Genomic DNA, 23,663 nt, shown 5'->3' on the forward strand with positions numbered 1-23,663 from the left:
ATATTATACCAGGAAAAGAATCAAAAGTATTTCACTTCTTTTTTCTCTGATATCTTTTCATGGTGTAATGAAGAAACTGAATGGGAGTCGTGTCGGCTCAGGTCCCCAAGTATTCTCCCTTCCATCGACTATTTACAATGTTTTCCCTTGAATTCTTTCAAAAGTACTGCAGTCACAGTGGTACTCGAAACAAATATACTGACAGTTACACGACTTCTCAATTGATACAATTCCATAATCTGACTTCACAAAAGTACATTTTGCGTTCCCCGAAGAATCTACTGCTGCACACTGCCGGCGTTTCCAATTTTCTGTGGACATGAAATATAAATGCAAGTGTAGTGAACGATGAACTTCTGAAGGTATCCGGATATCTTGGTCAAGAGAAAATTATATAATATAAAATATCTGAACAGAAATTAGAGTTTCCTTGAAATTTCATTTCCTATGATTTCCATGAGAATTTAATTGTTTCTTCTTTTTTTCTTTTTGTAATATTTTGTTTATCAATTATAGATTTTGCTACGTACAAATAACACCGATTAACTCTTTTAGCCACTTTCGTCAATCTACTTTCACGACCTTTCTTTTAACTACAATTTTTTAAGTGTACCCTAGTCTATCAATTAATTTGACTCAGATATTTAGCACATTCCATGAAATTATAGAATTATTTCAGTTTACTCGGATACCTGAATTTACGCTAAAAGAAAATGATTACGTGGATTTACATCTAATTGTCGCTCTATTAATATCGTATTCGGCTGTGTCAATTATATACAAGATTGTATAATACACACGCGTAGACGATGTGCTAAATATCTGACCGATGAAAATTTTCAGGCTATAATATATTCGAAATTTCAAATTTCGTTAAATCGTGACGTTGAAATGTATCATTTACGATTTGAAGAAATTTGAACCAACACTTCCTACGCGTACTCTCTCTTTTTCTCTTTACTTTATCAATTTATGTCTCATTTTACAATTAAATCACGAATTGAAAAGTATATGTATATGACGTTTGTTTACACTATACAGACGATTAGAAAATAAAATTAAGTGATTACATTATATAATACTTGAAATCGATATTAAAAACGGTTATTAATAAACATATAGAAATAACATAAACAGCTACCAATAATTTTCATTCGAACAAAATTACTATCTACAAAACAGAAATAATAATAATCAAAGGAACGACTGAAATATTATTTCTCAGATTAAATTCTCGTACACTGTTATATCTACATATATCTTTTTCGTATTAAAAATATATAAAAATGCATGTAACTTCGTTCTCATAATTTGGGACTTTGAAAAAGTAAATGTTTTTCAATGTGTTCTGTTTAAACTGTACCTTTCTCGTTATCTTGGCAGAAATGATAAGTATTGTACAATTATTTACAACAATTGCAATCAACTTATGCAAGGTATGATCATGTTTCTGAATGGAGCGTTTCTCGTTGAGTTCAAACTTGAAAATTTCTCTCGCATATACCGAACAACTCGATAGCAATAGTTTTACGTTTCAAAATAATCTCGTTCAGTCCGCGAGACGAACTTCGCGTGTACTTTACAATAATCAATCATTATTTCATTCGAGAAGTGAATTATTCATCAAATTAACCATAATGGAAGATCAATCGCTATAACATTCAATTACAATTGAAATTACACTTCTCTGTTAACCCTTCGATAATTAATATTCCGATGTTAATTGTATACTCTCAACTTTCCTTGTTTTACTCGCGCAGCGTATACAATTTCAAAGTAAAAAATCACTTAAAAGTACAACTTAAAAATTATTAAATATTTTTCTTTTTTTACAAGTTTATACAACCTTGTACAAGTACCGAAGGGTTAAACTACTTTCACTTTTATGCATCCTTGAATAGCTTTTCCAGACAATGCTTTCACACTCAAAAACACGTGATCTTAGAATTGTAGAGTATAGAATCGTGGCTCTAAATGTTCGTTTCATAGAATTTTAACCGTAATAAATAACCATATCAGAGTTTCGATGTTTATAACAGAATTCTAAACTTTTCATTTTCATATGAAAGTACCAAATAGGTTGCCGCTCAATCTTCAAGTTACTGAATACGTTTCTATCCAATTATTTGACATTCAACAATTATACGCTATTAATCTTTTTAATGTTGCTATAAAATCCATCGTAAGTCATTTACATTCGGACAACTTGCACCAACGCGGTTAGTCGTATTCGATAGAAAATGTACGTTCATGCAAACATGTTTTCGTTCCATTGTACGTGTGCGTATGACGGTCTCGTTTAATATGATACAAATAGCAAACTAATTAACCGCAATCGAAATATTAAACTGAAACGTGAAATATATTCGTGCCTTAAGTAACATACATTATAAAACGATTTCACTTCTTTCTGAGTATACTTCGAATAAAATAAAAGTTAACAACAACGAGTATTTATTTCTCATTACGTGATTACGGTTGGTGCATCGCGTCCGGTGTATTCACGCAATTTACTTAACTCTAGTGCAATATCAACTAATGTTTTCAGAACTTCTTGAGCATCTTTCTTGAAAGATGTTGGATCATCTTCGTAACTATCAACGTACACACGAATAGTGGCACCGGAACTTCCAGTACCGGACAGACGGTATATTATACGGGAACCATCTTCGAACAGTATTCGCAATCCCTATCGAAACAAAGTTGCATTAAAAGTTTCCATCGACATAAGGCGTTTGCATTAAAAAATGATAACCTACCTGTTTACTGGCTTGGCTCCCATCAATAGGATCTACGTAGGAATAATTGTCAGCTAATTTAACAACATACGTCTTGCTTCCAGATGTCAACTTTGAACCAACGAATTCAGGCTTCTGAATTGTCGTTTCAATGTACTGCATCATTTTATTTGCCCCTTCAGACTCACAATTTTCATAATCATACCTAAAAAGAAACAAGAAATCAGTATTAATAGAGCAAAGCCTAGTTAAACTAGCACGAAATAGTCCTGTTTTAAGAGGGGAAGTACCTAGTGAAGAAATTCCTTCCATATATTTGCCAGTGATCTAACAATATATCTTCTACAGATTTACCAACACTTGCAATTACGCTAAGCCATGCAAGACACGCCCATATTCCATCTTTCTCGCGAATATGATCAGAACCAGTGCCAAAACTTTCTTCACCACAGAGCGACAGATGCCCAGCATCCATTAAGTTACCTAATATTATTTATGAATGTAATATACGAGTTGTATCTTTAACAGCTTATCGTTGTTACACATGAAACAGCATACCAAAATACTTCCAGCCTGTGGGTACTTCGAAAAGCTTAACACCGGTTTTAGCTGCAACTCTGTCTACAGCAGCACCTGTTGGCATAGATCTAGCATATCCTTTAACACCAGTCTTCTTGAAGTACGGTATTGAGTTTAAGTTAGCAGCTAATACAGCTAATGAGTCAGATGGTGTAACGAAGAATGCGTTCTTGCCTATAATCTAGAGGAACAAAGATACACGTACTATAAATATTTTTCTGCTGTTTTTCGTGTTGGTATATAATTCTCATTTACCATGTTCCTGTCCCCATCTCCATCAAAAGCAGCACCAAAGTCGTATGGACCATTCTTTACAGCATTCACTAAGTCTTTGGCATATGTTAAGTTGGGGTCAGGGTGAAGTCCTCCAAAGTCTTCTAATGGAGTTGTATTAACAAGACTTGAATTATCAACACCTAATTCGTTGCTAAATATTCTTTTAATATACGGCCCAGTAACTGTAAATAATAATGTCATTATAATAATTGATAAATACTAAACAAGTGAACAATTGTAAATTAATTTAAACATACCCCCATTCATTCCAGTAATGAGAACCTTAAAGGCAGGTCTACTACTGCTTCCCTGAAGCAAACTCTTAATGCTCGAGAAATCAAAGATATCTTTCATAAATTCTAAGTAATCATTCACAGAGTCTATCACTTCAACTGTAAAGTCATGTCCATCAACCTGAACAACAGTGTTCTGTATCTTATCTATGTCTACATTTATATCAGGAGCAATTTTATAGTTCTTCAGTTGCTTGGTTATTTCGTAAATTTTATTTGTCACGTTATCTGGGGCTGGACCACCATTATTGCAATTAAATTTAATCCCAAAATCGGCATCAGGGCCACCAGGATTATGAGACGCGGTCAGGACAATTCCTCCTTGAGTATTATATTTCCTTATTATAGTAGAAACTGCCGGGGTCGACAATATCCCATTCTGGCCAACTATTAACTTCTTCACCTGAAGCATTACATAAAACCAGTGTAAAAGTCACTCGTCATGCCACATACTTATCTTCGCAATGACAAAACTAAAAATCCCGTGCAACTATTACCGAGTAATAAAAACATAAAATACCCTTGATCCCTTCCCATGATCTCAAACTGTCTTTCGGCTATCGTTAACAATATAATAAATTCCCACTGGCGTTAACATCACGTCAAACCCATGAAATTAAAATGAACTTACTCCATTAGCCGCCGCGATCCTGATAATTTTCCCAATGGCCTCTTTGCCGTAATATCTTCCATCGCCGCCTACAACCAACGTGCTACCGACCAACTGATTATCAAGCGCCTCGAGTATAGCTTGAACGAAATTTTCCGTGTAATGTTCTTGCATGAAGACCTTAACAGCTTTCCGCAAACCAGAGGTACCCGGCTTTTGGCCCTCGTACACTTTGGTCTCCACGGTTCTGCTCGTCGCTGCACCGGACATGTTCGAAAAGGCTGTGCAGCTCAACGGAATAGAAACGATAACTGAAACAAAGAATAAAGACCGTTCGTAACCTAGCCCCGATCAGCGATGAAGATTCGGTTTCGGGGATTTCATAACACGTCCTCGGTGTCTGCTAGCAGACTGAACTTTGTCTGCCAATGACACACAAGGGCACGGGTCACCATCTTGAAGCACGCGCCCGCGCTTTACCGTCGACTAATAATATCGTTCCGCGGCAGCCGAACGAATCTTTCGAATTCAAAACAAATATGTATTCTTATGAACGCCGCTCTCCGATAGCTCACCGCAAACAATCGATAGAAAATTTCGACGATAGACGAAGTTTCTATCGATACGTCGTCGACGCTCGTAATGGCTTCCGTCCGATACGACGACGCGTCGAGCAAGTAAAGAAATGTTAAAAATGTCTTATCGGCTAAGCCTTGAATAAATAAGCGCACCAAGTTTTTCTAGGACGTTTGCTAATTTAAACAGGTTCGCTCTACTCTGTTATCGTTCACGGAATTCTTTTTCTTCGATAGATGAACAAGGATGAAAATTTGAATCGAAAGACTGTTTCAGAGCTTGCAAGTCGTCCGTTGGAATCGGAGAAAAAGTTAGGGAGGAGATCCAGATAAGAGTGTACGAAATAAGCGGCTTGGTCCAACAAATAAATTCCATTGCGTCATTCGAATGCGACATATCTTGTTAGTCAATAATACGCGCGTTGTCATGTTCATTTCTACTCAGAATACACGAAAATATGAAAAAGATATTTCGTGTAAATTTCACACACGCGTGTAGAGAAGCGCTGCTTATTATGATGACCAGTATTAGTACCGAAGAAAAATGAGGAGGAGGGAGCTTGTTATGTCAAGGATGTCCGATATAAGTACGCGGGTTTACAAAACAGACAGCTAGTTGTTTAAAACAACGGTTTTCCTGAAGTGACTACTGTGAAAGCATATCCGTTTGGGAAGTCAGTGTCGCCTGGAAATTATTTTACCGTTAATTCGATAATTCTACGATGTGTTGATGTACAAGTTTTCTATTACCATTTTCAATATTATTTGAAATTATTTCTTAAATCGATAGATATTTTAATTCAGTCGTTTGTAATTGTTTATACATTTAAATTTCGACTACTTAACGCATTCCGCATGGACGATTTTTGGATATATTAATTTAAATTGCATTGGGTAAGTGATCATGTGAATATTCGTTATAAGTAAAATATATGACTGAAATGTCCTTTTTCTATGATAATAATGCATTTCTTTTGTTGCCATGGTTGATTAGGTATAAAATTAATTAAATGTACCATGCATAAATCAAAGGATTGGGATGTTAACACACAGCATGATAGTGGATCAGAGAGTGCACCATTACTCTCTTCTGAGTCCCATGCAAGCGCTGAATTTACTATATTTAATGATTCTGAGACAAGTGACTTTGAATGTACTCCTACCAATACATATTTCAAGTAACAATTTTTATCATTGCATTGAATTGATTGATATTATATTTTCTTTGAAATATTATCTATATTAAAATCACTATCACTGACAGTAATCTTTTTATTTATAAAATATGATTTTTGTAGGTATGGTAGTATGGAAGTTTGTAGCTTTAACTCCACTGTTAATGTAATACCAAAGAGACCACCACCCCTAGCTCAAGAACCCACTTTAGTTATGTCACTAAATAAGGCTTGCCCACTAAATGTAACACAAGACAGATGTTATGAAATTCATAATACTGATCTGGTGAGGATACCACAAAGTATATAAAATTGCATGTTTTGTTAGATCCAATGTCCTTGTACGTATCAAGGTTGAGTGAGATATATACACATACATAATAGTAGAAATTAATTTCATTGCAATTTGTAAGTCTTGAATGCACAATGATGTGTAGTCAGAAATAACTTTATTTGAAAATAATCATTACTCTGCTCTTTGATGTTACCAAGTATGAATATCATTGTTTCTATTCTGTTAGATATTTAGTAATGAAAAAGGTGAATCGAACAGTAAACGATCCTTGCTGAACAACTTCACAAGCGAATATTTATCTCGATCATGTTCATTGGAACAAGAAACCACGCGCGGCGCATGCAAGGAAACTAAACCAAAACAAAGTTCTCTAGTAACTGTGTAAGTAATATCAAAAATTTCTTCTGGTTGTTCTATAATGAATAGATAAAAGTAATTGCACCGTGAAGATGCTTCTACAAAGAGCCAAAGGATAATACTTGTTAATGTCGTTTTCGTTAGCACGATGGTAAACACAAGATTAAATTTAGCACTGTGGCATATTGTACTATTAATTACAAATTATTATCAGCTATCAATGTTATCATCAAGAAAGGGTTCTGGGTCAGTACTCTTAGTACTATGTTCTGAAATCTAATCACATTCATAAATTTTTTCTTATCTCTTATTAGTCATTATATTTTTAGTAGGTCGATGACGAGAGAAAAATGAAATCTTGCATCAGAAATGCTTATATGCATTTTGAATGAGATAAATCACTGTATACTGTCATTAATTGATAGATCATTTCCTTTGAAAAAAGATCGTTTATAAAAAAAGGTATCATGCGTTCTCAGATAACAGAATTTCTTGTGCCTTTGACCTGTTTGAAGAGATAAAAGAAGGAACCACAAATATTCATTGAAATTTATAAATAGCGTATTGTATCTCTGGTATTTAATCTACATCACTGTACAACAATAATTCTATCAATGCTTATTATTATTATTATTCAAAATGTATAAAACATTTTAACACAATTATCAACTCAAGAGAGAGAGAGAGAGAATTGAACAAAATTGTACTTACCCACCCTTAACTAAATTCTCTTCCTCACAACTTTGTCAAATTAATGATTGTCCGAAATCATGAAAATTTAATATTCTTTTTATCATATATATCTATATATATATGTAACATTTCACTACTATTAGTTATCAAATTTGTAATTACTGTTTTAGAATCAAGTGAACGATAATTCGTTTCCATATCTTAAAAGCATGCAATCTTTAACATACCGTTGAATAAAACATTTTGAATTACGAAACTGAATGTTCCTATTTGCAGGTATGAATCGGATTCTTCCGTTCGCATTTTTAACTTTAGAATATAATCGAGAAATTTCGTAGATGCATGCTTTTAAGACATGGAAACGAATCGGAACGAGGCGAGCACGGTTACCGGTCGCTCACGTTTCGGCAACCATCGGGTGGTTGTGTCTGCTGCATAGTATATTCACTTTAGCAGGGGTTACTGCTCCGTCGGTTGCCTGGGCAACAGACGACCACCCGAAAGGTCAATGCCCGTAGCTAACAGCTAAACCGTACCGGACATTTTTTGGCATGCCCATTTTGGCTGTGCAATTTTTATCCACCCCGAACCTAATCAGAAATTAAATGATACACGAAATGCAGAATATGGTCTATCGAATAATTAATAATTTCAAATATCTCATGATCTATTCTATACGAAATTTCTGGAACGAAAATGATCATTTGAACGATTCAAATGATTTTTCAAATGTAATATAATTTTGTTGTAATATTCAATATGATGTACATACCATACAGGTTTTCAATATGGAACACTATATTGGGTTCTTCATTGCTAACAATACCATGGGGTATTCAAATGGCTGGTTTTTTTCCTGGTATTATTCTTATTTTAATAATGAGCGGATTGTGTCTATACACTGCTTACTGCCTTCTTCTTGTACATAAATATCATGGTAAAAGAATATTTCCTTGAATATGTAAGCATAGTGATATTAAAGGTCAGGATAGTAATTAAATTATGATTTTTGGTTTAAGGTGGATACAGGCATGTGGAAGTAGTATATTTGAGTAGAATATATCTAAACAAATGGGCAGAATACATTGCTAAATGTTTTAGCGTTACTGTGCTGTTAGGTGCAACTATTGCATACTGGGTACTGATGTCCAATTTCCTGTATAATTCTGTAAATTTCATATATGGTAAATATAAAATAAAAATCATACCATTCGTTTTCGTTTTAATCTAAGAGATAAAAGAATTTTTAATGTCCTTTAATCTTTTACAGATAGTTTGAAAGAAACGTCTGATGTTTCTCCAGTAAACAATGATTCTTATCCATCAGAGTTACTATGCCCAAAGAAGATGCACAATGATACAAATACCGAGATTCAAGAATACACGTACAGCTCTTTGGGACCATTGTGGGATCTATACAAAACAGTTCCTATGTTCCTCGGTTTATTAATATTTCCAATTCTAAATTTCAATAGTCCTACCTTCTTCACAAAATTCAATTCTCTTGGTAAGTAAACGCTCCGCGATTATTGTTCTACTGAAAACTGTACTGCATGTGAATGATTCGACGACTTAATATTTTTTTTAGGTCACAATAAATTTATGTTTTATTCTATGAAATTATGAAAACTCTATATATCTCACAGGAACCGCATCGGTCATGTATTTGATTATATTTGTCTTGGTGAAATCTGTATCATGGGGTATTAACATGGAACTGTCAGACTGGGAAATTAGTTGGACGCTCAAATTCTCGTTTCCCGCTTTGTCTGGAATGCTGGCAATGTCATTCTTCATTCATAACATTATAGTTACTATCATGCAAAACAATCGTGATCAAAGCAAAAATGTAAGTAACATAATCTTTTCAACGATGTTGTTGTATTTCACATATAGTTCCACGGACTTAAAATAACATTTATTCACATACAGGGAAGAGATCTTTCGTTAGCGTATATTCTCGTTACACTGACATACATTATAGTCGGTGTAGTATTTTACATCTGTTTCCCACTCAGCAAATCCTGTATCGAAGATGTGAGTAAAATAGAAAATATTTGACGTATAATTCTTTTTGACATTGATAACAAACTTTTCCCTTTTTTTTTGTAGAATTTACTGAACAACTTTCAAAAATGGAGTGGTTTAACAGTAGGTGCTCGTATTGTTTTACTGTTCCAATTGCTGACAGTTTATCCCTTGCTCGCGTATATGCTACGCATCCAATTGCTGTCGTCGATATGCAAAACATCCAACATGGGCTGCGTCCTTTTAGTTAATATCATTTTGATATGCATATGTATTTTGTTCGCAGTTTTTGTACCGTATATCGGTACAATAATACGATATACAGGTGCCCTGAGCGGTTTCATCTATGTCTTTACGTTGCCAAGTTTACTGTATTTGTCAATTTTGAAAGAGCAAAAGCGACTGACGCTGTTTTTCATAATTCTGCATGTAATTATACCGATACTCGGCGTTTTAAATCTGCTCGCACAGTTTTTCATTACAGAATCCTAAATGTTTAGTGTACACTTAAAAGAAATGTATTTCAAAGGAAACGTGCATTTTCTGTTAACAGTATAATTAACGACGAACAAATGCATCTGTGTGTTCACATTGTGTAAGAATGTATGTCTGAATTAGAAATAATCTATAGATAATAGAAAATGAATTTTTTAATTTAATATGTTAATGATTTCGTAACATACAAGTGTCAATTATTAAGTGTAGTCTATCAGACTGTATCTCACAAAGTTATAATAATTTGTACTCTGTATCTAGCATAATTTATTCATAGCTATATAATATTTATAACAATAAAAATTTTCTATTATACCTAAATATACTGAGACTCTTTTAAGTCCTTTTCGGAACTTTGTAAACCCAAACAGTATCAACACCTTCGCCTATTACTTTTATTGCATTCAAGCTAGGAAGTGGAAATCTGCAAGCAACTATAACACAGTCTTTCTCTAATTCCCTTAAGAATTTCTCTTCTATGTCTTGCATCTGTAAAGATAACAAACTTTAATTGTGTTTAATCATTGAAAAGTGCTATATAAGATATTACTAAAGACGAGACCATTTGATCAACACCAAATAAAACAACATTATTGTAATTTCTTAGATTATGTGTCCATAGATTCTGCCTAATGAATGTTGTTTGTGACGATAATCCTGTGCATAGAGCTCTCAATCTGGAATACCAAATTAACCAAGCATTTAATTCAACACCATGAGCCTTAAAGCCAGCTTTAGCTGTTGCAAAAACCTATTCAAATGAAAATAACAATAACTATACGTATTCCTAATTGTTTTAAGTTGTTCTGCAATAACAGACTACTTACTATACGTCCATCTCCACTCCCAACATCGATTAAAGATCCAGAGCGGTGTTCCAAGGCGCTCAGTACATTTTGTACCTGTTGAGTGGTGGCTGGTACATAAGGTAAACATATCTTACGAAATGCAGGGCTTACGAAGGGAATACATATTATACTTATAGCTGTTGCAAAACCACCTGAAAATTAAAATCGATATGTAATAATATATAAGGAAAAAAACACTAAATAATTTTGTACTCTTGCCTGTTATTCCAACGAGGTATAAACCCAGTTTCGACGTTTTACGTGATTCCCCGGCATTATTACTTTTACTTAAGATATAATTAATATCATTAACCTCTGCTAAGTGAATAAAATTTTTATTAAAACGTTTAGAAAAGTGCCTCTTTCAAGAATTTTATAAATATTGAATCCACAATTTATAAATAATAAATCTTACACATTTTATACAGCTAACATTTGTCAGCAAAATAAAGAATCTTCTTCTTTTCTACCACAGAAAACCCACATGGTTCAACAAGATGATTTCAAAATTTCGAGGTTATACATTCGAATACAGTATCCAAGACGGGAGAACTTTAACCGGGCTCTTTTTAAATATTAATGCTTAATATCTTAGAAACTATTTCAATTACAAAACTAATGTTATATAGAAGTAATTCTATTCACTTATTTCACTTTTATAAAGTTATACACGCATATTTATTTAAGTCAATTTAAACGTGAATATGCGTAGCAAAATCCCGCGCTTTTAGTTCCTCCACCACGTGGTTTCTTAGGGAATTTTTTCTAAGAAACCAGGCTGTCGTTTCAATAAATAATCTGGAAACTTTCGAATTTATGGCTGCCTTGTTTTCCCTAGATATTTTTAAGTGATGATGCATCGATACGATTTTCTTAAGTAAGCAACTGGGAGTCTTGATCACGCTCCATCGCAACTAGTATTGCGTTCTCGTTGTTCTACGAGGCCTATTGTTCGTATTGTTTCTCTTTATTTTTACGGTGAATTATTTTCACATTAACCAATGTGTTGTTAATGATTTTACGTGTAAATTCTCGGTTGCATTCCCAGCGAATTTTTTTTCTTCTGAGTACAGTCACGTAGTCAATATTTCTGCATTTTCACGAGAAAAGACGTCAAGATGCCGGTGTTTCACACGAAAACTATAGAAAGTATTCTTGAGCCTGTGGCACAGCAGGTAATTTAATTTTTAGTTTCATTATTTAACAACTGTTACGTTAATAAAAATGCACTTCATTCTGTGATACCTTAAGTGTCACTTTTGTTGCTTTTGTTATCTTTTGAAGAGGGAAGAGAGAATGTAGGGGAGTAATTCATAAAAATATTGTACCTGACAAAAAGGACATCATTCTAAGAAGAATTGTTTATCCGTGAAGATTCATGTTTATAAAACACGAGATAAACATTTCTTGTTGGCTTTACCCCATACCTATATATATAATCCCATTGTATACATTTTCATTTGTCAAACTTTTCTTGTTATTTGGTGAAGTTCCTTGAGAAATGCTTGAAGAAGGCAATTTGTCATCATTAACATTAATATTAATTATGAATGATTCTATTTACCGCAAGTCAAACTGCCAAGTGACTTGTGTGTCTTTATATAGAACTATGACATCACTCTATAAATATAGGGCAGGGGTACTAAATTCATCTGTAGGTCTGAAAGCTTGGATGTATGAAACTTAATCCCTTCACATGATAAATCAATAAAGCAAACATATTAATTGCCTGGGACTTAGTATTTCCAAAAAAGGGCATGTTGCAACTACCTATCATCACATCATCCCACGCATCATACATTCATAAATACAAATGCATGTATACCGGATGACTTTTTGAATATGAATCAATTTGCTTTAATGCACAATGAATGCAAATGTATTTATTACTATGATAAATTAAACATTTTCAAATCTTATTAAAGATCCGAATAAATAAAAATATTTTTTACTGATGTTTCAAATGAAGAATACAATGTTCCATATTATAATAGAACATAATTTTTAATGATGTATACATTGAAAATTATGAATCCCTTTAGTTTAATGTTTTGTGCTTAATGCACAAGGCTATAAGTAAATAAGAAACCCATTGAAAGAATATAAAATATGATTTTATATATGCATACGCTTATGTAACACAGGTTTCAAGACTTGTTATTCTACATGAAGAGGCTGAAGATGGAAATGCAATGCCTGATTTAGGCAGACCTGTACAAGCGGTCAGTATGGCAGTGGCAAATCTTGTAAAAGTTGGGAAGGAAACAATAAATTCTTCCGATGATGCTTTACTTAAACAAGATATGCCAGCTGCATTACAACGCGTGGAAGGTGCTTCTCGTCTCTTGGAAGAAGCATCAGCCATGTTGAAACAAGATCCATATTCTGGACCAGCTAGGTACAATAAATATAAAACAGTTTTTCTGTTAGTATGTTCCTCCTATTCTATATTAAATAAACCCTTCAATTCTTTGTAGGAAAAAGCTCATAGAAGGTTCACGTGGTATTCTCCAAGGAACTAGTTCGCTATTGCTCTGTTTCGATGAAAGCGAAGTACGCAAAATTATCAGAAAATGCAAGAGAGTATTAGACTATCTGGCAGTAACAGAAGTTATGGAAACCATGGAGGATTTAGTCTATTTTCTTAAAAACTTAAGTCCTTGCCTTAGTAAAGTATCAAAGGAAGTAAGCGCTCGCGAGAAGGAGTTGACTCACCAAGTGCACAGAGAAATCCTTGTTCGTTGCTTGGATCAGGTAAGTTCAGACAGAACACATATTGGTAATCACACATTCTAAAATCTATCTTTGCAACAGGTGAAGACCCTTGCACCAATTCTCATTTGCTCAATGAAAATTTTTATTCACATCATCTCTCAAGGAGGTAAGGGAGCAGAAGAAGCAGCTGAAAATCGAAATTACTTATCCGGTAGAATGTCCGACGAACTGAATGAAATCATTAGAGTGCTGCAATTGACAACTTACGATGAAGAAGAGTGGGATGCCGATCAGTTGACGGTAAGCATCGACACAAATTTAAGTAATCCAATGCCAAACAATAACATTAATCCCTTCGCTCATTTGTAGGTCCTGAAAAAAGCACAGAGTGCTATAGAGTCCAGAATAAGAGCAGCTTACGATTGGTTGGACAATGGACTCGTTTTACGCGGTGGAGTAGGAGAGAAGAGTCTTCGCCAGATAGTGGAACAAGCACAACGTTTAGCAGACAGATATCTGCCCCCTTCGCAAGCAGAGCCATTGAACAAATTAACTTCACAAATTGTCACTATGACCAATGCTCTTTGTGAATTGCGGCAGAACGAAAGAGGTTCACTTTCCTTTTCCATAGAACTGTTAGGTTGATGTGTGTACGTACGAGTCCTTACATCTTTATTTTTAAAGGAACCACGCCACAAGCGGAGGCTCTGGCTCGAGGCATCAAAGAAAGGATGAACGAGCTTCGAAGTTCCATCGCCTCTGCTATAGTAGCTGCCGATAAATCTGGAACCACTCAGACCGCGCACACAGTCGCAGGTCGTCTAGAGCAGGCCAACAAATGGCTGTTGAATCCTCAACACGACGACAAGGGACTCGGCCAAAGGGCTATAGCTTTAATCATTCATGAAGGAAAGAAGGTACGGCACAATAATCTGCACGATTCCTCGATAACGAATACCTAGGTACAGTATAGTTGTCAATACTCGAGAGCCATCACTTAACTGTAATATAATTTAAATGCCGCAAATGGAATCAGAATCAGCGACACGTAGCAAGCGTAAGTTACGTGTAACATACCGAGTACTTATTCTGAGATGTACCTTAACCTAATTGTACTGTTGGTACCCTAGCATTAACACGCGACTCGGCTTCTAGTTTGTCCCGTGTTTATCAGTCGGTTTATACTTTGAACGCTAGGTTGCCGAGGGTTTGCCTGGCATACACAAAGCAGAGATCCTGCAGCTCTGCGATGAAGTTGACAACCTTTCTCACCAACTCGGAGACCTGTGCGCGCACGGTCAAGGAAACACGCCACGAGCCCAAGAAATTGCTCGCCAACTATCCCACAAATTGTATGAGTTGAAGAACAGAATACAACAGGCTGTTGTGTCTAGGGTAGTCGAAGACTTCATCGACATCACCACGCCATTGAAACAATTTACGGATGCTGTGCTAGCTCCGGAGGGCACACCAGGACGCGATCAAAATTTCAATGATAAAACACATGCTCTACAGACATTCTCCAATAGAGCAGCCAAAACAGCGAGGATGGTCGCTGCTGGTGGTATGTGAAAACAAGGGTATAATAAGTTCACCATGCAAACTGCTAATGAAATTGATCCGTTTTTCTAATGAAATTTTAGGGAGCGGTGGGAACAAAAAATTGGCAGAAGCATTGGCCGCGAGTGCTTCACAGGTTGAGTCTTTAACACCGCAGTTGATAAATGCAGGACGAATTCGAATGACGTATCCGAACAGCAAAGCAGCGGATGAACATTTTGAGAATTTGAGGCAACAGTATGCGGAAACGATGCAAAGGGCACGGGCGTTGTGCGACGAGGCAACGGACAGCGGTGATTTCATCAGAACTTCCGAGGAACAGATGCAGAAGCACTCGTTTCTCTGCGATGAAGCAATTGCTAAGGGTCATCCACAAAAGATGGTGGACAATACCGCGGCTATTGCTAGATTAGCCAACCGAGTGATACTCGTGGCCAAGCAGGAAAGTGACAACAGCGAAGATCCTGCGTTTATTCAGAGAGTGAATTATGCGACAGATGTCCTTCAGAATAGTAAGTGAAATAAACATTGAGAAATGTCAAAATAAAAAGAATTTACTATGTATGTATGTAAACTACTCTGACACAGGTGTTGCTCCAATGGTACAAGATGCAAAACTGGTTGCAATTAACATCAATGACAGTAATGCAATCTCTCGTTGGAGAGAAAGCAATCGTGCGGTAAGTGGTGCACATTCTAGGTTTACAATTATTATTAACATGTTATTCCACGTGTTTATTATTTTACAGCTGTTAACCAATGTTGGTCACGTGCGTAAGGCCATTGTGGTTCAACCTGACATCATACCTCCGCCAGAAGTTTCTCAGTTACATCTTAATGATGGTAAGTGTGTGAAATATTGGTTTGATATATTTTTCTTTTTTTTAAAAAAAGAAATGAAAAGATACGTGAGTGTTGAATTTGATAGATGTGAATGGTAAGATGATTATGGCAATAGGCTTTCTATACGAAGTGAAGATTTTTCATATAATAAAAATCCGAAACATATTTCTTCCAGACGAACAATTGCCAAGCCGTCAATATAATTACTTCACAGATAAAGGTACTATATATTTGCATGGAGATGATTTATGCATGACTGACGATCATAATATGATATTAGTAGAATTCTATTTTGAGCGATTCAATGCACATAGACGAATAGGAAATAACGATAGTGTCTTAAACAAAAAGATCTTGTGTTTAATAAAAAATTCATATCATATCTTAAATGTGATCTATATCAAATAACAGATATCTCGTGACACGAGTATTTTGTCCTATTCTCTTTTTTTAATTTTAATGGAGAATTTGAATATTTTTAAACATTTCTTTAAATGCTAGTTGGTGAACCTTTAAGAAATCAACCATCGCCAAGCAATTTATGTGTCATCAGCCCTAATCTGAACACAAATAAACCCCAACTTCGCTCTATCAGTCCATTACCAAAGAAGGCACGTGAAGGTATTTACTGTTATTGAAGAAAATACGGTAAACTTTAAGCAAAGCATTTAAAATGAAAATATGTGTCGCTTGAATTACTTTAAAAATATGTGAAGTCTCACGCTGAAAAAAAAAACAGAAATTTCAGAGGCAATATCATTCTCTAATACGCCAGGATACAATATTAATTATTTTTTTTTATCAGGAGATAACCCTGATCTCCTGTATCAAGAACTGGCTTCTGACAACGAGTTAGAAAAATCAGTTCACGATGGAGGTAATTTTAAATTAGTATTTCTGGGATCTGAAAATAGCAAGTGTTCAATATGTAAAATTTCATTCTATGGGGAAAAAGCATGTTTAGATTAAAACAAAATTATTTACATAGTTTGGTCACTATTTCTTATCGTATCAGATTGAAAGAGTAAAACTCCAAAAAAATAAATATTTATTGTTAAACTGTTATTGTTAAAATAACGCGCCAGTTCAATTCATCTTGGGCAACTCACAGACCATTTTGTATTTCGTTTTATCATAGTATTTGCGTAAACGATACGTGAACATTAAATTTTCGTCTCTCATGTTAATGTACCCATGTATTTGAAGCTGTTTGTTTTGGATAATTTAACAAAATTATTCATTCCTTATTAATATACCAGGTATTATGCGTGTGATATGTTTTCATTGCATGTATATTAAAGTACATTCTGTACCGATGTGTCCTAACAATGTGTTTGCATCTTTAATGCTGCGTGGAATGATAGGCTATTACTATGACTATGATAATGATGATGGTAATTATAAAATCCTTGCATTTCTCTTCGATGTAATGGTATGTCGAACTGTATTGTGTAAAGAATAATGTTTGTCTTCAAAGGAACTTTACTTTTTGGCCGTAGATGTATATTTGATTAAACAGTGGTTATAAACAATGTTTATTTTTCACACAGAAGTTGCACCACCACGTCCACCATTACCAGGTGGAGATATACCACCTCCAAGACCTCCGCCACCAGAAACTGATGATGAGGATGAAATGTTTATGCACGCACCACAACCTAACCAGCCCATAATGGTACGTTAAACTTGCTTCTCAAGTTTGAACGAAGAAATAAAATGAAAAAATCGACTGGTTCTATTTCAGATGGCTGCCCATGGCTTGCATCAAGAAGTACGACAATGGTCGAGCAAAGATAACGAGATTATTGCTGCTGCGAAGAAGATGGCTATTCTAATGGGCAGACTATCTGGTTTAGTCAGAGGTGAAGGTGGCAACAAGAGAGATCTGATTGCTTGTGCAAAAGCTATCGCAGAAGCTTCTCAAGAAGTGACTCGTCTGGCCAAAGAACTAGCCAGAGAATGTACCGACAAACGTATTCGAACAGTAAGTATACATCTTTTAATAATATCCTCCAATACCTTTGCACGTTGTTAACTCGGAATTTTTACAATTATTTTCTAGAACCTTCTTCAAGTTTGCGAACGTATACCTACTATAGGCACACAGTTGAAGATATTGTCAACGGTAAAAGCTACAATGTTGGGTGCACAAGGTACAGTATATAAATTTCATGATAAATTAAAAATTCATTTTTTCTTTGCTGCAATACATACTTTACGCACTAAAAGATTATTTAATAAAAATTAACGGACGTTGGGGAGTATAGCTTTAAATTGATCCAACGAACAATTATTAACTACATTTTTCGTATATAGAGACGCTCCCCACCTGGGAAGAGTTGATGCTTTACGGTAAAAAAGTTGATGAATATGCTTGATGTCTTTATCATTCTTTTTAGTATTTATTTTGTTTCATTTTTCGACTACACATTCCGCGAGTCTTGCACTTGCATTACAATGCATGCACATCTTTGTCTCCCTTATTGAGAGTCGACAAACAATTCCACGAGTAACATTTATTCTATTACTTTTAAAGTATTCTTCGAAACAGTATGAAAAGTTAATATATTTTGAACATCAAAGAAAAAATGTTTATTTACATTTTATTTAAACTTTAAATGGTTTTCGGTTGATGTGCCTCTACTCGTCATGGTCTAGACGAATTGATTGGCTGCAGTAAGTTTATTATGTGATAAGTATAAGCTAGCATAGACCAGATGGTTGATGATATAATAGATAATACGTGAACATTAACGTTGTGTATACGTAAGAAGTAATTTATCGTATTTGTAAATGATATTTCATCTATAATATGTTCCATGTATCATTGAATTAGTTTATAACGAGTCATCTGATACACACTATCATTATCGAGGCTACAATTTATACGATTTTTGATCAGTTTTAGTGTCCATATTTTGGATTTGCCCCCTTTGCATGATTCTCTTAATCGAAACACACATTGTTTTCTGGTTTAAACTAAACAGAATATGTTTTTCAAACACATTCCCTGTACACACGTACATTTAAAAACTGCTAGCACTCATGTATTGCATGCAATACACTACAGTAGTTACCCCTGTAAGTAATTGATTACACATTTCACACCCTTTGGTACAGTTTTGCAACTATATTCATTTGTACAACTTCTGTTGTTCCAATTTTCTCAAGATTGTCTACCTTACTTTGATTTATTTAATTGTATAATGATTTTGATTAATCCACTGAGTTAAATTATAGAATGAGATGAATACTTTCACATTTTATAAACATTCCTTTTCATTTTTGTTTCCAAGTTACAAATAGTGAGTTCAATGTTCATTTTTGTTTTCAAAATACAGGTACAGAAGAAGATCAAGAAGCTACCGACATGCTTGTTGGCAATGCCCAAAATCTCATGCAGAGCGTAAAGGAAACCGTTCGCGCTGCAGAGTGTGCCAGCATAAAGATACGCACAGCTTCCGGTATGAAACTGCGTTGGGTGCGACGTCAGCCTTGGTACCAATACTAAATAAGATGTTGCAATAATGAAAGTAACTTGTAACAAATGGGTAAGCCTTCTTAATGTTAGGTATCTTTTAATAATATAGATTCCACATGGTATATTTCATGAAAGTGTTCTAACAAGGAGCAACATTCTGATGTTCAGAATTCATTGAATTGTTTTTAGTCTTCCTGTGAGAACAAGTCTTTATAATTTTCTTAGACCAAGGCATTTCTTAAATATTTTTATAGCAAAGTCTTTCTGCGAGAAATAATTTTATTTCCTTGTGTTTGAACACACTCAGCTTCAAGGAGAAATGAGTAATTTAAATATTTGCCACTAACGTATATAAGAAAAAAAATTCAATGCCTTCTACGCACCTGAATTATTAATTCTTGTAATAGTCTAAATATAAAACGTAATCGTAATGATAATTTATATTTATACATGTATTGACAAATAATATATTCTCTATACAAGAGCTATATAGTTTGTATAGCTATACGTGCAATATAGGTATAAAATATTGCAAGATAATGTAAGAGTGAGCAATGATAAACCAAATATGTGGAATCAATTTAGTATGGTACGATTAAAAAAAAAAAACTCTTAGATTACACGATAGTATAAACATTAATCTGTAACACGAAAATGGAATGTTTTTATAATATGTAATACTAATTTTTAGTAATACATCCTGAATTTCTGTAAAACTATTTATATAATAAAGATTAATTTTTATTATGATACAAATATAAAAGTTAAGAATTATTATTTTATAATGTGAGGGTATTATGTACACATTCTAACTCTAAAAATTAATAAACTTAACAAAGAAACTTTACCGTTTTTTGAAATTATCAACATTCTAGAGGATCCCTCTTCATTGTATGTAAACTGGGAGCTGTAGCACCTGGCATTTTATTCTTTGGTATCTTTCCAGGGCGTAAATAAGGATTATCAATAGCATCTTGTTGTGTTGTAATTTCTCCATTTTGTTCAGTATCTTCAGTTTGTGCTTTCATACCTAAAACAATATAAAAATAAGTTGTTTTATAAATTTGTTCATATTTGCTTTACAAAGTAATCAGACCTTCTTCTGTTTCTTCTATTTCTTGTTCCTTTTTCTTCTTCACTGGGCTTGGTTCAAATTGAAAGTCTTGATCAGGTTCAAACACTTGATCTTGCGGGAGAAGAGCAGATAAATAACTAGGAAATTGTGGTTTACAAGATATCACTGAAAGAGCAAGTCATTTAAAGTCTTCGGTAAGAATAGTAATTACGTACATCCAATAACTCTACTCAAATTACTTACATGGAAACATGCTGTTGTCTTCTGTTAAAAATAAACTATGTGTTTCCCCAGTTTTTGCAATAAATCTAGTTAAAGCTCTTTCAATGTCGCGTTTCTGTGTAGCTGCTTTCTCCCTTATTGCTTCATACTCTGTTACTGGCTGCTTATGTGTCTATTCATGAATAAAACACGGATTAGGTAACTCTTATAAATTTATAATGTACTTATAGATTATATAAACTGGATATTAGTATTATTCTTACCGGTGTCCTGATGTACGCATGTGGATCAGGGAAAAGTGGTAAATAACCCGGTATATGAGCCGGGTGACCTTGTTTTACTCCAGCTTGTAGAATATTTAATTGCTTTGATTGAGTTTGTTGCTGAAGTGGCGGTAAAACTGTTCTATTCGATCTCTTCCCATAATTTTCTATATTATCCAGTTTTATACCCATATTTATCAATGCTAGTATAACATCTGCAATGAGTGGTTCTGTTCTACCAGAAAGTTCGCAATAATTCCTGGCTGATTCTCCTACCTCTACAATAACTGTAAAAGAATTCTGTTTGAAATATTAAATTAGCTAAATTGGATAAATAAAAGTATAACAGAGAAAACAGAGAAATTTAAATTCAATCAATCAATGTTGAAAAATTAGAATAACCAAACTGAATGTAAATTCTTACAAGATTGTAGCATCTCTGTCAAAGTTTCTAACGCTTGTTTCTCACAAGTATCGTAGCCGCTTTCCACAAGTATACTGCAAACAACATGATTTAATATTTTTCTTCGTGTATTTGTTGTTTGAATATCCATGTTTTTCTGTGAAAATACATGTTATGATTTAACCAACAACTGTTCACCACGCCATCTTGCGTGTAAAGTGTGAACACGGTTAAAAGACAACACCTGCATAGCTTAGGATACATTAACGTTTTGCTCACATAGGTATTCCTGAATCTATCAAAATTTATTCTACAAATTCAAGTAAAATTTATGAGTGGACAATGAATATGAAAATTTTCCTTTAAGAACACGTGAAACATTTTTTTTCCAATAATTCAAAATGAGAATTTACTGTTAAATTCTGCATTTTGCAAGATTAGTAGTTTTCAATATATTACATTACGTATAATTTATTCAATATTTGAATTCATTAGATATATATATAGTCCTCTAAAACGAAAAAGAATCGTACCTCTATTATAATATAAATGCCAACCATTTTTACATTTTGACACTGATTAACCAGGAACAGTGAATTCGTTGATCACTGTTTTAGCATGCAGCTCGTGTGACCGACTAAATAGTCAGTACTGAATTTAAAGTAATTTCATTTCATTTCATTGCAATTCGTTAAGTTTTGGTATAATTTCTGTTTAAATAGTCAAGTAACGTTCAAATGCGTGAAGCAGAAGGTTAAGTAAGCTTGCCTGCATGTAACGAATATTAAATACAGTGGTCACAATTGTGTTACAATTCTATGTAAAAATTATTTTAATGTATAATTAAAATTATGGCGTCAGGTTTAGAAAGTTATGTGAATCGTATCCTTTTTCAATTAATGTTAAACCGCAAAATTTCGCTGTTAAATCTCTATAATTTGCAACTTATAATTTCCTAAATAATTTATAGACACAGTTTCTATCATCACTTCTGATGGCAGAAATTTCATTGTAAGTATATAAATACTACAAAAACAGATTTGTCTTGTACTATAATTATTTAAGATAGCTTTTATGTATATATCACAGCTTCGGTGAGATGAAATTATTTGTAAAAGAAGAGATACAGTATCGTATAATTAATTAAAATTTTTTAATGCTATTAAAATTCATGTATTTTTAGGGTACCTTGAAAGGTTTCGACCAAACTATTAATATAATATTGGACGAATCCCATGAACGAGTGTACAGTACAACACAAGGCGTAGAACAAGTGGTATTAGGTTTACACATTATCAGAGGCGACAATGTGTAAGTAACTAAGTTGATTCACTGTTTATTTAACTATACACATTTACAAAATATACCCAGTTGCCTGCTTATTATTACTTCTAAACTTCTGTATATATATCTATAACTTTTACTCTAACATAAAAACTTTGTCTGACCACATTTATTGTATAGTAATACAGCAACTTTCTAACTTCAAATTGATATATTATGTATATTTTAAATTACATATAATACAATAGAAATATGAACATGTATCGAATAAACAATATTAATTTTTCTTTATTTTGGCAGTGAAAAAATTGTCTGAATACTGATAGATAAAAAAATATACATTTCACGTTTTAAAACCTACAGATATATTTATAATTATGTTAAAACTATTTAAATATTTCATGAAATTTAATTGAAAAGATATTAAATGCTTATAATTATGATTAACAAAAATGTAATAATATTCTCTATATTTCTTTCCTTTTCAGGGCAATTGTAGGAGAATTGGATGATGAAATGGATGCACGTTTGGATCTGTCAGCTATAAGAGCTGATCCTTTAAGTTCTATTGTACATTAATTGAATATATGCTTTTAAATATAATTATTATTGGATAAAGACCAATAAAAATAATAATAATAATAATAATAATAATAATAATAATAATAATTTAATAAGAATCTGTAATAATGTAAACGATAGTCAAATGAAAGTACAATTTCTTATATAGGTTGTATATTATATAAAAACTTGTCACCTTTTATATCCATATTTAGATGTACTTGTATTTTAAGAAGTGCACTGCAGAAATACAGCATTATTTACAATATTAAAACAAACTATAAATGATCTTAT

At 33.6% G+C, this 23,663-nt stretch overlaps 6 protein-coding genes across 26 annotated transcripts; 3 read left to right on the forward strand and 3 right to left on the reverse strand.

Moving 5' to 3' along the window:
- Positions 1-54: 54 nt before the first annotated feature.
- Pgm1 (phosphoglucose mutase 1) lies at positions 55-8,032 on the reverse strand. Of its 6 annotated transcripts, none has more exons than XM_031986823.2 (8): positions 7,819-8,032; positions 4,518-4,807; positions 3,851-4,289; positions 3,573-3,775; positions 3,297-3,498; positions 3,029-3,221; positions 2,760-2,943; positions 55-2,689 (listed from the first exon to the last, which is right to left on the reverse strand). In XM_031986823.2, exons 1-8 carry the CDS (start codon positions 7,892-7,894, stop codon positions 2,465-2,467), a joined length of 1,812 nt encoding a protein of 603 aa, XP_031842683.1. In that variant the 5' UTR covers positions 7,895-8,032; the 3' UTR covers positions 55-2,464. The 6 variants fall into 6 exon arrangements, with proteins under 6 accessions (XP_031842683.1, XP_031842687.1, XP_031842685.1 ...); XM_031986827.2 differs by lacking the exon at positions 7,819-8,032 and adding an exon at positions 7,610-7,792; XM_031986825.2 differs by lacking the exon at positions 7,819-8,032 and adding an exon at positions 6,735-6,765.
- LOC116431426 (neutral amino acid transporter 9) lies at positions 5,478-10,435 on the forward strand. The gene is made up of 10 exons (XM_031986831.2): positions 5,478-5,965; positions 6,066-6,249; positions 6,370-6,532; positions 6,768-6,922; positions 8,371-8,528; positions 8,611-8,775; positions 8,862-9,098; positions 9,238-9,440; positions 9,524-9,628; positions 9,704-10,435. The coding sequence occupies exons 2-10, from the start codon at positions 6,089-6,091 to the stop codon at positions 10,109-10,111; spliced, it is 1,755 nt and encodes a 584-aa protein (XP_031842691.2). The 5' UTR covers positions 5,478-5,965; positions 6,066-6,088; the 3' UTR covers positions 10,112-10,435.
- On the reverse strand, positions 10,429-11,793 carry LOC116431429 (ATP synthase subunit C lysine N-methyltransferase). Its single transcript, XM_031986835.2, has 5 exons — positions 11,378-11,793; positions 11,182-11,280; positions 10,942-11,114; positions 10,677-10,865; positions 10,429-10,603 (listed from the first exon to the last, which is right to left on the reverse strand). Exons 1-5 carry the CDS (start codon positions 11,379-11,381, stop codon positions 10,451-10,453), a joined length of 618 nt encoding a protein of 205 aa, XP_031842695.1. The 5' UTR covers positions 11,382-11,793; the 3' UTR covers positions 10,429-10,450.
- Positions 11,794-11,988: 195 nt separating this feature from the next.
- Vinc (vinculin) lies at positions 11,989-20,239 on the forward strand. Of its 14 annotated transcripts, none has more exons than XM_031986805.2 (20): positions 11,989-12,137; positions 13,107-13,360; positions 13,440-13,716; positions 13,777-13,977; positions 14,047-14,287; positions 14,362-14,594; positions 14,714-14,734; positions 14,875-15,241; positions 15,321-15,749; positions 15,826-15,917; positions 15,987-16,080; positions 16,256-16,300; positions 16,582-16,701; positions 16,886-16,957; positions 17,445-17,474; positions 17,631-17,755; positions 17,825-18,064; positions 18,143-18,233; positions 18,397-18,432; positions 19,422-20,239. In XM_031986805.2, the coding sequence occupies exons 1-20, from the start codon at positions 12,081-12,083 to the stop codon at positions 19,589-19,591; spliced, it is 3,195 nt and encodes a 1,064-aa protein (XP_031842665.1). In that variant the 5' UTR covers positions 11,989-12,080; the 3' UTR covers positions 19,592-20,239. The 14 variants fall into 14 exon arrangements, with proteins under 14 accessions (XP_031842665.1, XP_076229326.1, XP_031842667.1 ...); XM_076373211.1 differs by lacking the exon at positions 18,397-18,432 and adding an exon at positions 18,739-18,756; XM_031986807.2 differs by lacking the exon at positions 17,445-17,474 and having other exon boundaries at positions 19,422-20,238.
- Taf8 (TBP-associated factor 8) lies at positions 13,934-21,765 on the reverse strand. Of its 2 annotated transcripts, XM_076373226.1 has the most exons (6): positions 21,546-21,765; positions 21,122-21,408; positions 20,880-21,030; positions 20,658-20,801; positions 20,410-20,591; positions 13,934-14,049 (listed from the first exon to the last, which is right to left on the reverse strand). In XM_076373226.1, exons 1-5 carry the CDS (start codon positions 21,673-21,675, stop codon positions 20,425-20,427), a joined length of 879 nt encoding a protein of 292 aa, XP_076229341.1. In that variant the 5' UTR covers positions 21,676-21,765; the 3' UTR covers positions 13,934-14,049; positions 20,410-20,424. The 2 variants fall into 2 exon arrangements, with proteins under 2 accessions (XP_076229341.1, XP_031842694.1); XM_031986834.2 differs by lacking the exon at positions 13,934-14,049 and having other exon boundaries at positions 20,283-20,591.
- On the forward strand, positions 21,743-23,533 carry LOC116431431 (U6 snRNA-associated Sm-like protein LSm8). 2 transcript variants are annotated; one of them, XM_031986839.2, is made up of 5 exons: positions 21,743-21,807; positions 22,247-22,406; positions 22,495-22,535; positions 22,708-22,835; positions 23,297-23,533. In XM_031986839.2, exons 2-5 carry the CDS (start codon positions 22,376-22,378, stop codon positions 23,385-23,387), a joined length of 291 nt encoding a protein of 96 aa, XP_031842699.1. In that variant the 5' UTR covers positions 21,743-21,807; positions 22,247-22,375; the 3' UTR covers positions 23,388-23,533. The 2 variants fall into 2 exon arrangements, with proteins under 2 accessions (XP_031842699.1, XP_031842698.1); XM_031986838.2 differs by lacking the exon at positions 21,743-21,807 and adding an exon at positions 21,821-22,168.
- The last annotated feature ends 130 nt before the right edge of the window (positions 23,534-23,663 follow it).

The sequence above is a fragment of the Nomia melanderi genome, chromosome 13 (assembly GCF_051020985.1).
Source record: "Nomia melanderi isolate GNS246 chromosome 13, iyNomMela1, whole genome shotgun sequence".
NCBI lineage: Eukaryota > Metazoa > Arthropoda > Insecta > Hymenoptera > Halictidae > Nomia > Nomia melanderi.

What these genes read in the sequence shown, in the direction of transcription:
- LOC116431426 (XM_031986831.2), top strand. Translation starts at nt 6,089, where the DNA reads ATGCATAAATCAAAGGATTGGGATGTTAACACACAGCATGATAGTGGA. An exon ending in CAAAGTTCTCTAGTAACTGT is followed by an intron (nt 6,923 to 8,370) that starts GTAAGTAATATC and finishes CATACCATACAG; the next exon opens with GTTTTCAATATGGAACACTA. An exon ending in CACAAAATTCAATTCTCTTG is followed by an intron (nt 9,099 to 9,237) that starts GTAAGTAAACGC and finishes TATATCTCACAG; the next exon opens with GAACCGCATCGGTCATGTAT.
- Pgm1 (XM_031986823.2), bottom strand. Translation starts at nt 7,894, where the DNA reads ATGCGAACGGAAGAATCCGATTCATACCTGCAAATAGGAACATTCAGT. An exon ending in TCAAAATGTTTTATTCAACG is followed by an intron (nt 4,808 to 7,818) that starts GTATGTTAAAGA and finishes TCTTTGTTTCAG; the next exon opens with TTATCGTTTCTATTCCGTTG. An exon ending in GGATCGCGGCGGCTAATGGA is followed by an intron (nt 4,290 to 4,517) that starts GTAAGTTCATTT and finishes GTAATGCTTCAG; the next exon opens with GTGAAGAAGTTAATAGTTGG.
- LOC116431429 (XM_031986835.2), bottom strand. An exon ending in ATACCTCGTTGGAATAACAG is followed by an intron (nt 11,115 to 11,181) that starts GCAAGAGTACAA and finishes TTTAATTTTCAG; the next exon opens with GTGGTTTTGCAACAGCTATA. An exon ending in GGAGTGGAGATGGACGTATA is followed by an intron (nt 10,866 to 10,941) that starts GTAAGTAGTCTG and finishes TCATTTGAATAG; the next exon opens with GTTTTTGCAACAGCTAAAGC.
- Vinc (XM_031986805.2), top strand. Translation starts at nt 12,081, where the DNA reads ATGCCGGTGTTTCACACGAAAACTATAGAAAGTATTCTTGAGCCTGTG. An exon ending in TAATTACTTCACAGATAAAG is followed by an intron (nt 16,301 to 16,581) that starts GTACTATATATT and finishes TTTAAATGCTAG; the next exon opens with TTGGTGAACCTTTAAGAAAT. An exon ending in TACAATGTTGGGTGCACAAG is followed by an intron (nt 18,234 to 18,396) that starts GTACAGTATATA and finishes TTTCGTATATAG; the next exon opens with AGACGCTCCCCACCTGGGAA.
- Taf8 (XM_076373226.1), bottom strand. Translation starts at nt 21,675, where the DNA reads ATGGATATTCAAACAACAAATACACGAAGAAAAATATTAAATCATGTT. An exon ending in GACAGAGATGCTACAATCTT is followed by an intron (nt 21,409 to 21,545) that starts GTAAGAATTTAC and finishes ATTCTTTTACAG; the next exon opens with TTATTGTAGAGGTAGGAGAA. An exon ending in AATAGAAGAAACAGAAGAAG is followed by an intron (nt 20,592 to 20,657) that starts GTCTGATTACTT and finishes ATATTGTTTTAG; the next exon opens with GTATGAAAGCACAAACTGAA.
- LOC116431431 (XM_031986839.2), top strand. Translation starts at nt 22,376, where the DNA reads ATGGCGTCAGGTTTAGAAAGTTATGTGAATC. An exon ending in TTTAGAAAGTTATGTGAATC is followed by an intron (nt 22,407 to 22,494) that starts GTATCCTTTTTC and finishes AATAATTTATAG; the next exon opens with ACACAGTTTCTATCATCACT. An exon ending in ATTATCAGAGGCGACAATGT is followed by an intron (nt 22,836 to 23,296) that starts GTAAGTAACTAA and finishes TTTCCTTTTCAG; the next exon opens with GGCAATTGTAGGAGAATTGG.